We start from the raw sequence: 12,570 nt of genomic DNA on the forward strand, positions 1-12,570 counted from the left end.
ATGAAGTGAAAAATCTGAATTCAGTCACCCAAATGATGCTACAGGCCGCTTTGGGCAAGCTGCATTGATGGGAGCTCTATGTGTTGTGGAGAGGTGGGTGATGTGACCATCATCCTTAAGATCATTGGAAAAGCTCCACAAACTACAGTACCCTAAAAATATAAGGTCTAGTATAATAGGTCCATTCCCTTCTTCAGGGGACCTTCCTGACCTAGGGATCAAACCCAGGTATCCTGTATGCAGACAGGTTCTTTATCTGAGCTACTAGGGAAGCCCCATGCTGCTGCTGCTAAATTGCTTCAGTCATGTCCGACTCTGTGCGACCCCATAGATGGCAGCCCACCAGGCTCCCCTATCCCTGGGATTCTCCAGGCAAGAACACTGGAGTGGGTTGCCATTTCCTTCTCCAATGCATGAAAGTGAAAAGTGAAAGTGAAGTCGCTCAGTCGTGTCTGACTCTTCCCGACCCCAAGGACTGCAGCCTACCAGGCTCCTCCATCCATTGGATTTTCCAGGCAAGAGTACTGAAGTGGGGTGCCATTGCCTTCTCCAGGGAAGCCCCATAATAAGTACCAAAGGAATTCAGGTAAAGAATAAGTAATTTAGAAATGCACAAATGGAGAAATCCCTTGAGAGGAAGGTTTTGAGGTAGAGAGGGCGTTTAAACTGAACCTTGACTTAGGAAGGACTTGGAAGGTTTTGAGGTAGAGAGGGTATTTAAATCGAACCTTGACTTAGGTAGGACTTGGTTGGGCAGTGCACAGATAGGATGAACATTTCAGGTCAGGTTTCCCAGTAGACACTTAAGGGATATGTAATTACTTTACAGAATGGTTTGCTATTGGATGCTTGAAAGTAGCACAGCCAGATAACCTTTATGTGCAACTTCCTTACATAGTGATCTTTTAGAAAGCGTTTGACCTACACATAGCCTTTCATCACATAAAGCAGGCTGCTTCCCCACACTGATAAGACATAGTTTAGAATGTGTATCCAGCCCACCAAATGAGCCATCCCTGGCCTCATACAGTTTTATTTTTATATTATTCAGCTTCATTGGCTAGCTTTAAGATTCTGGTTATAGATCGCTTACCTATCTTTGGAAACTTGGCTTAGATAAAACTTTCTGTGGGCAGACATTCCTTACCAGCCCCTAAATCTAGGCTAGTTTTCCCTTTGATGAGTTTTTTTTAAGATTTTTTTTTTTTTAATGTGGACCATTTTTAAAAGTCTTTATTGAATTTGTTATGGTATTGCTTCTATTTTATGTTTTGGATTTTTGACTCTGAGGCATGTGGATCTTAGTTCCCCAATGAGGGATTAAACCCACACCACCTGCATTGGAAGGCAAAGTCTTAACCACTGGATCACGAGGGAAGTCCCTTGATAAGTTTTTAAAATACCCCATGCTTTTATCAATCATAGCAATTCTGACACTATTAGGCCCCCTTGAGAGCAAGCACCACATTGGGTTCTTCAACGTATCTACAGCACTTAACCCAGTACTTGATACCTAGAGACTTTTGTAAGAGCTGCCTTTTATTGAGTATATATCATAGTGTGTGCCAGATATTAGAGTAAATGCTTTACAGGCCTCATCTCATTTAATCTGCCGGCAATTCTATGAAGTAGGCACTCTTATTACCCTCTTTTTCAGAGGAGGATAGAGAAGAAAGAGGAACAGAGAGAGTAAATAAGTTGCTAAAGATCAACATAGTAATTCATTGAATGAATGAACAAATGCAAGAATGAAGATGTTCACACTTAGTAGCTTTGCCGATTTGCATACATTTTCATAATAGAAGTAGGAAAAATGGTGTTATTAGACAAGTCAACTGATATAAAAAATACTTTCTCCAAGATATAAGCCACAATTAATTTTATATTTTTCTCTTACTAAAAAAGTATGTGTAGTCTGCTCTCTTTGGAGCAAGTGTGTTCCCTCATTTAGACATTTTCAGAGTTAGAAAAAAAAAATTCAGTGCCTCATGCTTCTTCTTCATTCCAGAGTTCATGGCAGGCATCATTAATTGATCATGGAACTTTTCGTGGTTGACCCTTAAACACAGGCCCTGAATCCTTCTTTGTGCAGTGATTCAGGCATCTACTACCAATAATTGAATATATAAACTGAATCTTCTTTGCCTTCACTATTAAAGTAGACCAGAAGGCCACTTGCCAAGGACATTATAGAAGGAATTTAACCATCCAGTGTGTGTGTTGGTGGTGGAGAGAAGGGTGTATAAGCATGATTTTCATCTAATCCTATAATTTATCTTCAGCAACTTTATTAACCCACAGAACTTTGAAACAGAAGAAACTCCTTTCAGTTTTTACAGAGTTGTGTGTCTACTGTGTGCAAAGCAGCTGTCTCAGGCCATGGCATGTGACACAGTACAGATGTCATTGGAAACCAAATCAACTCTTTTCCACCAAGGATCTGACACTCTTTTAGGGGAAATAATATGTCTGTCCATACAAAGCACATGACATTACCCAATAACATCAATGTGTGTGTGTGTGTGTTATCTGCAGTCACTCAGTCATATCCAACTCTTTATGACCTGATGGACTGTAGCCCGCCAGGCTCCTCTGTCCATGGGATTTCTCAGGCAAGAATACTGGAGTGGTTTGCCATTTCCTCCTCCAGGGAATCTTCGCAATTCAGGGATGGAACCCACATCTCCTGCATTGGCAGGCAGATTCTTTACCACTGAGCTACCAGAGAAGCCCAATAATATCAATATCAAGCATTAAATTAGTAGAATAGATGAGATCCAGAGGAACAAGAGAACTGTGTGAGATTATAACATTATAATTATAATGTTATACCTTTATAACAGCTGATATTTATTGAATTTGTATGTGCTTCACAGGGTTCTATGGGCTTAACACAGATTAACATTTAATCTATACAGTAGACCTATGGAGAAGGCTTTTTTTTTTAAAATCGCATCTTACAGATGAAGGAATTGAGACATGGTGAGGTTAAGTCACTGGGCCTAAATCATAAAGCGAGCATTAGCAGAGCCACGATTGTGAATCCAGGGGAACCCACACACAGGGTGGAGCCACACTCTTCAGTACTAGACCTGGCTGTCAGTAGAAACTTGACCAAGGAGGGGTGAGGGAAGCTAAGCCTTCAAGGAATAATGTGACCTTGATTGGCTCAGTGGAGAGAAGTGGGGGAAAGCATTTCTATTTGAGACTAGGTATTATACCAGTTGTCAAAAATGGGTGGAAACGTGCCTACATAGACACACCCAGAAGAGGCAACTCTCCCTGCTCTTGGCTCTCAGTTCCCTCAGAGGTGAATCAGTGAGGGAGGGAGATGGGAACACACTGGCCAGTATCTGGACTAGAATGGAATTACCATCACAGCTGCATTTTTTCCACAGTGTGTTTTGAATTGTGGTAACTCTGGAATGGCCCAGTGGTGATGTGGTAAGGGTGAAATCTTAGGGATGTCGGAAAGCTTAATTTTAGTTGTAGAACTTACATTTTGTCAAACCAGTGGAAGACTTCTTACTACCCCCAAGAGAATGTCTTTCTTGGCTGGGTATAAACAAAAGCAGAAAGTGTTCATGCCACTGGCAGCACATACATGTGTCTGCAAGGTGGGAGATGGTTCATAATAATGTAGACCTTCATGAGTCTTAAGTCTGCCTGGAATTAACTGGATGTTTATATCAAGGATGTGAACTGAGCAACATTGTTGGTCTATGAGGTTACATTGTGCTAAGGGTAGTTGTATTTGTCACGTGTCTTGTATAGTGTGTGCTTGGTCTACTCATCGGCTTCCTCCCCACCCTGCCAGTTTCCCCCTCTCTGCCTCCCTGAGATGCTCTGAAGCTTCTTGGGCAAAGCTGTGTCTGGTAGAGCTTGTCATAGTCTGCTTCCTTGGCTTGAAGCTTCTCCTGAGCTGCTGACCACACAGACGCAGCTGGTGTAGGCATTTGCATCTTTGGCTTCCTCTTTAAGAATCTACCACCCGTTGTGATTGATAGATGAGCTATCCAGGAAGGATGGACTTGGGAGTGAGAATGGACTTGGGAATGCCCTAGACACATTCCGTTTGTCGTTAGGAGCACAGACGAACCCATTTAGATAGCAAAGTTCATGCACCTGTTCTTTACCACCTCCTTCAATCTCTTCTAACAGTTCATTATTTTACAGCTGTTCAGTCCTTCTGCAAATGTTCTTCCTGACCCTTAAATAAAGAGCTAAATGAAAATAAAAACACTGGGCTTCCCTGGTAGCTCAGCTAGTAAAGAATCTGCCTGCAATGCAGGAGGCCCTGGTTTGATTCCTGGGTCAGGAAGATCTCCTGGAGAAGGGATAGGCTACCCACTCCAGTGTTCTTGGGCTTTCTTGTGGCTCCGATGGTAAGTCTGAGCCCTGGGTTGAGTAGATCCCCTGGAGGAGGGCATGGCAATCCGCTCCAGTATTCTTGCCTGGAGAATGCCCATGGATAGAGGAGCCTGCAGTACATGGTGTTGCCAAGAGTTAGACATGACTGAGTGACTAAGCACTCACAATAAAAACATTTATTGAAATGTTTATTACACACCCTATATTCCAGCCACAGTCAAACCCTTGGGGTGACAGTACTAAGCCAGGACACATGGTCTCACCAAACACCATACTGGATTGTTTTATGCCTATAAAAACTGTTTTCTGGATGGAGCTAGAGATGATCATACTGAGCGAAGTAAGTCAGACAGAGAGAGACAAAATACCATATGCTATCACTTGTATGTGGAATCTAAAAAATGATACAAACGAACTTATTTACAGAACAGAAACTGACTCACAGACAGAAAGCAAACTTATGGTTACCAAAGGGGAAAGAGGGGAAGGGATAAATCAGGAATTGGGGTTAGCGGATACACACTACTGTGTATAAAATAGAAAAACAACGAGGTCCTGCTGGTTAGCGCATATTCATTGTCTTATAATAAAAAATGTTTTATTATTTGTTTCTGGATTGCTAAGCTGGTGAATCACTTGCAAAGACTACTTCGATAAACATAGGTTACAACATTTAAAATCCTTATAATACCATGTTTGTCTTGGAAGTCCTTCTTTTAAATTGCTGGTTGTTTCCCTGTCTCACCAGGCAAATTGGAGACAATCTGATCGTCCCTGGAGGAGTGAAGACCATCGAGGCCAATGGGAAGATGGTGATCCCTGGAGGCATCGATGTCCACACTCACTTCCAGATGCCATACAAGGGCATGACCACAGTGGATGACTTCTTCCAAGGGACCAAGGCTGCCTTAGCGGGGGGCACCACCATGATCAGTAAGTCCTACAAATTTACACACTCATGGAAAGCGTGCCAGGGGTCCTAAGAAGTGAGAGTTTAACTAACGTGTTAACCGTAGTGCTCTCTGGTGGAAACTCATATACTTCCCCTCAATTCAGCGAATGACTTCCTGCCTGATGGGACCTGAGAAAAGCTGGTTATAGGGAGGACACTGGCAGTTTCCGTAACCGCATAAGGAGATGCAGGAGGCTCATCACCTTGAAAGCAGCATACTCTCTGTCTGCCTTAGAGCAGGGGCTGAGAGTGCCATGGGTGGGGAATCAGCATCTCTGGGCCAGACCCTGGGGAAAGTGGACTTGAAAAGCTGTGGACCTTGGACAGAAGGTGATCTCAGAACTTCCCGCTCAGGTGTGAGGCAGGAGGGGCAGAGGGTATGAGCAGAGCAGTGCAAACACGGCTGAGAAGTCTCCCAGAGAGAATGACAGACGGGCAGTTCTGGAGAACTTAGGAGGGTGCAGTGGTGGTTAGTGTTACTTGGTCTGTTCTGTATTGTGACCAATTCATAGCTTTAAGATTGGGCAAGCCGGGGAGTTGATTCCCTTATTTTGTTTTTCTGGCGACTTTTGCAATTCCAAAGAAACCTAGGAAGTTGCATGCCATTGATTACTGTAGGGATAGCATTCCAGGGCACTCCTTCCTGTCCCCAAGAAGTTCCAGTGAACTGGCCCCCAGCCCAGCCCTGGCCCCCAGCTTGGTCAGCAAGAGCACTGTTACCACCCAAGAAATATACATCCACCCAAGAAATCAGAATAGCGTGTCATAGACTTAATCACTGTCTTTTGCTTGCTTTCTATGGGAGCAGTAGTAGGGTTCAGCTTCAGCTAGGGGTGTAGAAACCCAGGAAAATGGCATCAGGGCCATAAAAGGTGCATTTCTGGGAGCCTGAAGCCTTTGTCCAGCCAGAGGGAAGAAGCCAGCCGAGTTCTCAGCAGCTGCCTGCCTGCAAAGGCTCTGGTGCTGGTCCAGACACAATAACACAGCTCCAGGCCTCTGCTTTCAGATAAGTGCACTTGGACTGCCTGTGCTAGAAGGCTGAGGAAATGAGTGATCTTGGCCTGGCTTTCTGCCATCTGGCTGAGGAGCCGGACCTGTTCAGAGTCCTAGACATATGCATTAGGCTTGAGCTTCTGCTTTAGGCAGGGAGCAGGAGGAGAGTCAGAGCTCCTCATGAAAAGAGAGGAAAGCATGTGAGAATCACAGAAGTGTCTGTGCCCTTTCTGGATAATTAAACACCCTAGGTATGCAAAAAAAAAAAAAAAACCACATAAATCTCACCTCACCGTCACAGTTTGCCTGTATTAGTTTTTCTGTTTAACAAAAATAGGATTGTAATAAACATACTGTGTTAGCCTTCTGTTCACTAGTTAATATGTCATGGATGTCTTTCCATTCATTTACTTTTATTCTACTGAATTTTAAATGGACTTATGACATCCATTTTATGAAGGTATCACAATTTATGTATTTAACTAAACTTCCCTATTGTAAAACTTTGTTTCCAGCTTTTCACTTGCATAAATATGTAAATAGTGGCAAATATCCCGAGGACCCAGATTTTGTGTTCAGGCATATTTATTTCCTGAAGGATAGTTCTTAGGCACAGGAATAATTTTTGAGTTTAAGGTATGAAAAATGTCAAGGATTTTGAAACACACTTTGAAATTGTTCTTAGGAAAGTTATACCAGTTCACACTTTCTCTCAACTGACATGGGGAGCAATTAAAGTGTAACATTTGTCTTACCCTTACCAACGTTACTGGTGTAAATGTTATTCTTTTTAAAAATATTGTCCACTATGGCAGGTACTGCAAGAGAAGGTTTGGGCCTCAGGGAAACCGTATTCTTTTTATTTATTTGTTTATTTAGCTTTGTTAGGCACTTGGGACCTTCCTTGCGGCACACAGACTCTACTGCTGGTGTGCGGGCTCACTAGTTGCAATGTGCGGGCTTAGTTGTTCTCTGGCATGTGGGATCTTAGTTCCCCAACCAAGGATCAAACCTGTGTCCCCTACATTGAGAGGTGGATTCTTAACCCACTGGATCACCAGGGAAGTCCCAGAAACCTTGATGAGAAGTTTGCATGAAAATAAGATCTGTGGGCTAAGCATCAGGTTCACTTACCGGAGTTCAGCTCTTTCCTATGGCAGTAGGTGTGAAAATGTCACTGTCTTGTGACCTGACATAACTTTAAAGCCCCTCCTTCTGCCCTTAGAAGGAAGGAGTCCAACTTTGATCACCAGCAGTAACTCCCACAGCTACTGGTAATAATGGCACATAGTGGGAGCTCATCAGTTGAGAGCTAACATTTATCGAGCACTTACTATGTGCCAGGCATCATGTAAAGCTCTTTCTACACTTTTTCCCATTTAATCTCTTCACAAACTTAGAGGGAAGGCAGTGGTATCCCTGTCCCCCACTCCACATCAAAGGATGAGAAAACCAAAGTTTAGAGAAGCTAGTCATTTGCCCAGGATCGCATAGCTAAGTACCGGTTGAATCAGCAGCAGCCACCATTGAAAACCACCCAGGACCCCTTTCTGAGGTTAACCCTATGCTCAAGAGATAGAGACTGTGCCATCGTAGCTAAGCAAACAGGACAGACCTGTGCAGAGGGGACCAGAGGCTGTGTTGGTGAGCTGCCCGCTTGGGGCCTGTCTTGTCCAGTTGACCATGTGGTGCCCGAGCCCGAGTCCAGCCTGACGGAGGCTTATGAGAAGTGGCGGGAGTGGGCTGATGGCAAGAGCTGCTGCGACTACTCCTTACATGTGGACATCACCCACTGGAACGACAGCGTCAAGCAGGAGGTGCAGGGCCTCATCAAGGACAAAGGTGAGTGTGGACACACCCTCCTCCCTTCCCCCTTGTCCGTCTTTCTCATGCTCTCCGCTCACTAGGTTGCAGGGAACCTTGAGCATGAATGCTGGATGCAGTCGTACCTCTATGAACCTATTTCTGTAAAACAATCTATGAGTAGTGTATTTGGAGGGTGAAATTAAATGGCTCTTTCCTTTTGACCCTGATGACTTAGGCATTCAAGCCCAGGTTGAACCTTGACTTCTGCACATTAGCTCTGTTAGTTCCCTGGGGACCGGCTCTAGATTTCAGTTCTCTCTCAGACCCAACACCCTGCCCAGGCCTGGTGGAGAGCTGACATTCACAAAGTGCAAAATCAACTGATCCCAGGAAGTCAGCCATATGCCGGTGCTGATGTAAAGTTTCTGACCACCTTATGAAGCAGGATGGTGTTTTTTTCTTTTTCACAGATGAGGAAACCGAGGCTCATGAGGTTAGAACGTGGTGTCACTCCTAGTGTGTGTACACAACTGGTGTGCTGCAGTGATTCTCAACACTGCTTTCCTGAGCGGTGCTCAGGCTTGTTGACCCTCTGGGCTGGGAACAGTGTAGGGGGAGGCAGAAAAGAGGTGCCAAAGAAGAGACCAGCCTGCGATGACGTCATGGGAATTGTCAAGTGTTTCAGTGTAGAGGAGGACATAGAGAAATGCTCTTGGAGAATGGGCTGTGTCCACTTGGCACTGGCTGGGGGCCTGTGGTGCACTCAGGGCGGGAAGCACAGGAGGCAAGGAGAGGATGACCACACTGACCTCCTCCTGTCTCCCCTCCCCTCCTCTCTTGCAGGGGTGAATTCCTTCATGGTTTACATGGCCTACAAGGATTGGTATCAAGTGTCCAACACGGAGGTAACAACCCACCACGTGTGGTTTGGGGTCTCTGGATGGGTTTCCTGTGGTGGCCAGTGACCTTGGCTTTTGGCACGTGAGTCACTGTGGTTCGTGTGGGAGAACGCTGGGCAAGGAAGGAGCCAAGTCCTCACCATCCACTCTACGTTTTCAGTAAGGTAGCAGGCAGGGTGCCAGGGGCAAGGCAGACCGGGAGCTAGAATTTCCACTGGAGCAACTTTCTCAAAAGGACAAGAGGACGGGCGTGTCTAAATCTCCATCTACCCAACAAATTCTGTGCCTCTCGGGAGTTCAGGGGAAGCATAAGTGCTCAGCCTTGCAGGATAAAGGAGGGCCATCTGCTCTTTGGGCTCATCATGCCAGCTTGCCTTTGACTTTCTTCCTACGAAATGCATGGGGTGTGCTTGTTTTAGACAAACCTCAGCTTCTCGGAAGAAATGCAAAACATGAATTCCCATACTTCCCAGCAAGGAGATGAAGAATGGTCTGCCCTGAGAGGCTAAGAGATAGAGATTTCAGCTTTTGAGTTAGCTTCTGGCTGGCTGCAGTGCCTTTAGGGAGTGTTAAGAAGGATTTTGAAGCACTATCTGAACTTAGTGGGAAATAGTTCCCTTTAAGGTGTGTGCAGGAGACAAGAGTGGTGGGGTTTAGTATCACTTTGTTAGATGCTCTCCCTGTCTGCCTAGGAGACATGATGGGTTTCCTTCCATAGACAGTTTCCTAGAGTTCCTAAAGTTCCTTTGGACTAGCTCTCCTCCTTGGTCTCTTTGGTGATGCATATTTTAGTCTGTATGTCTGCCCTGGTCACTTATTTCCTTTGGTTGATCCCATTTATTTTATTTTATTATTTACTTATTTTGGCTACACTGGGTCTTAGTTGTGGCATGTGGGATATAGTTCCCTGACCGGGGATGGAACTCAGGTCCTCTTCACTGGGAGTGTGGAGGCTTACCTACTGGACCACCAGGGAGGTTCCGACCCCATTTCCTTTAGCTCCTGCTCTAGTCATGGACCTGAGCACGTGGTTACTGAAAGCATGGTGTCCTGTAAAGGTGACAGAGCCTCATTTCTGTTTCAGCTGTATGAGATCTTCACGTGTCTGGGAGAGCTGGGGGCCATCGCTCAGGTGCACGCTGAGAACGGGGACATCATCGCCCAGGTAACGAGGCATCGCTCCCTGCGGTGCAGGGGCTCCTTGGGCGAGCATCTCCCTCCCATTGATTTTCTCATTTCTTCAGTGTTGCTGGAGCTTTCAAGCTCTAAACCCTCCTAAGCACTGCGCTAACAACAGAACCTGGCTTCAAGGACCTCAGAGCCTAGGAGGAGGAAGTATGAGGGCAAGTAGACAAGCAAGGGTGGAAGGATCAATTGAAGATGCTAATAAAGCGTTCTGGGAACCAGGGCAGACATCCTGGCAGAGGAGGTTCTCACATTGGGCCTTTTGGTAGGAGAGCATCACTGATTCTGTTTTGAAAGTGAGTCCGAGCTACATGACACACCCTGTTCTAAAGAAAAACTTAAGACAGCGTTTCTCAGAAGCCGGAAATCTTATCCAGCACTGCGTAACTCCTGGCCTTGGATAATGAAGAATTCGCGTCTTGTGGGGATCAGACGTCCCACTGGTTTCCTAGAAATCACATTGAGCAACCCGAGGAAAGAGTGATGAAAGCAAGGGCCCCAAGGCCCAAACTGGTCGTTTGTAAGGAAGCAGAAAGCACTTCTCCCTCCATCTCCTGGGGTGCTTAATGGGCTCAATGCACAGATGTGTCTTCGCCAGGGTTCTGTTTATCTCAGAAGTGTTCAGGGTTGGCTTCCGCTGGGAGGAGGCGGCCAGCAAGGAGTGTCAGCTCTCTCAGTCCATTTGATAACATTAACAGCAAGAGCGCTTTATTCATTCTTCCTGAGAGTGCTCCCGCGTACTCTGTGCCAGGCGCTAGGCTCTAGAGGGAGTCGGCACAGAGGGAGGCCGGCACTCTTGAGTGCTCGGGCTGTGCTGTGGAGGTTGTCCAGGACGTGATGAATGTGGTCAGGAGCGGTGTGGGAGCACGTTGAGACCCACCCTCATCTCAGCTTCTGCCACAGGTCCCATTGGACAGCACTTACTGCTGTCCAGGTCTTCACCCAACCCTTCCAGGATGGCCCCAGCCTCCCCCACGCTTCTATAGTTGAGAAGACTGAGGCTCTGAAGGGTGAGGTAACCGGCCCAGGGACCACAGCTAGTAACTGGGAGAACTTAGTCTTAGCCTCTCAGGGGGTGTGCCTCCGTGGGCATCTCTACCCAGAGATGGAGAGACGGCGTCCTCTCTACCCGTCCAGCTGCAGGCTTCTGGAGAGACCAGCACCCGATCTGTGCAGGCTGCAGCTGTCAGGCTTTCAGACTCTGAGTGTTGTCTCTCCAGCGGAGGAGGTGAGCTCAGCATACAGTTTCCACTCCCTTATGACCAAGGAGGCTAATTAGTTGGGCCCCTGACAGCCTTCTCCCACGCCCCCCGCACACGCAGATAATGAAGTCACTCTCCAAGGAGGCTCCAAATGCCTTGCTCCCATGGGAGGCATCCCGGAGGTGTTGGAGCTGTCACTTCTCTCCTCCCCATCCTCCAAGGTTTCAGGGGAGCAGCCAGATGCCCCAGCCCTCCCTCCAGATTCCCTCGCAGCCAGACTCCCTGCTTCTTCATGCTTGACTCTGTGGAGGCAGACGGGCTCCAACCCTCAGCCCCTTTCCAGCTTTCTCTGTGGCTTCTGAGCACAGAAGTGGCTCTGGTGTTCCCCGCCTACACCCTTCCCCCACCTTGGGCAGACTGTTCTCAGGAAAAGAATAAGGGCATTTCCCCCCCCCCCCATTGGAATGAGTTTCTCATGTGTGTTTATTAAATTCAGTTCGAGCTGAAAGATTTTATCACCTTGTTTAAATGAAGGCAGCTGCTGTGCTCAGAGCTTCTTGCTGCACTTTATGCAAAGTGACTAAAAGGCGAGAAGAAATATTTCCTATGGGTACCAATAAGGGACCTTTTCAAAAGTTTCAGTAGCATCTTTAGCCAATCATCCAACAAATACCTACTGAATGCCTACTATGTGGCAAGCCTTGGAGAGGGAAGGTGAAAAAGACAGGGTCCCTTTCTTCATGGAGCAACCAAAACTGGGATGTAATTATAGCAGTGATCAGTACCTCAAAGAGTCCACACCTCCCCCACCCACATCAGGTGGCATCCATTTGTCTTTACAGGCTATTCTTAACCATCCAGATGCAGGGATCCCATGGTTTTGGGAATAGGTCATCCCAATGTGAACAGTGCACTAGAATCAACTGTGGAGCTTAAAGAATGATCTATGGGATTCTCTGAGCTCCAGAGATCCTGACTGGGGAGGTCCGAGTAGAACTCAGTCAAGTGTATCCTGGAAAAATTGGCTTGGTGATGGGAGTGCTCAGAGACCATTGCTTGAGCACATTTCATCCTGTGCATTGTCCTAGCACTTTTGGACAAGGTAGGAGTGAGTGTTGTGTGAGACAGAAGATCCTTAGTTGGACACCTCATCCCTTGTGTG

At 46.3% G+C, this 12,570-nt stretch overlaps 1 protein-coding gene across 3 annotated transcripts in view; it reads left to right on the forward strand.

Annotated features, from left to right (window-relative positions):
* DPYSL3 (dihydropyrimidinase like 3) overlaps positions 1 to 12,570 on the forward strand; it is a 117,351-nt gene that overhangs the window by 79,817 nt on the left and 24,964 nt on the right. For all 3 annotated transcript variants that reach the window (XM_043465066.1, XM_043465067.1, XM_043465068.1), the window contains 4 exons: positions 5,120 to 5,304; positions 7,994 to 8,158; positions 8,966 to 9,027; positions 10,106 to 10,186. In XM_043465066.1, coding sequence (XP_043321001.1) covers positions 5,120 to 5,304; positions 7,994 to 8,158; positions 8,966 to 9,027; positions 10,106 to 10,186 — 493 coding nt within the window. The remainder of the gene's footprint in view (positions 1 to 5,119; positions 5,305 to 7,993; positions 8,159 to 8,965; positions 9,028 to 10,105; positions 10,187 to 12,570) is intronic.

Source organism: Cervus canadensis, chromosome 4, assembly GCF_019320065.1.
Source record: "Cervus canadensis isolate Bull #8, Minnesota chromosome 4, ASM1932006v1, whole genome shotgun sequence".
Taxonomy (NCBI): domain Eukaryota; kingdom Metazoa; phylum Chordata; class Mammalia; order Artiodactyla; family Cervidae; genus Cervus; species Cervus canadensis.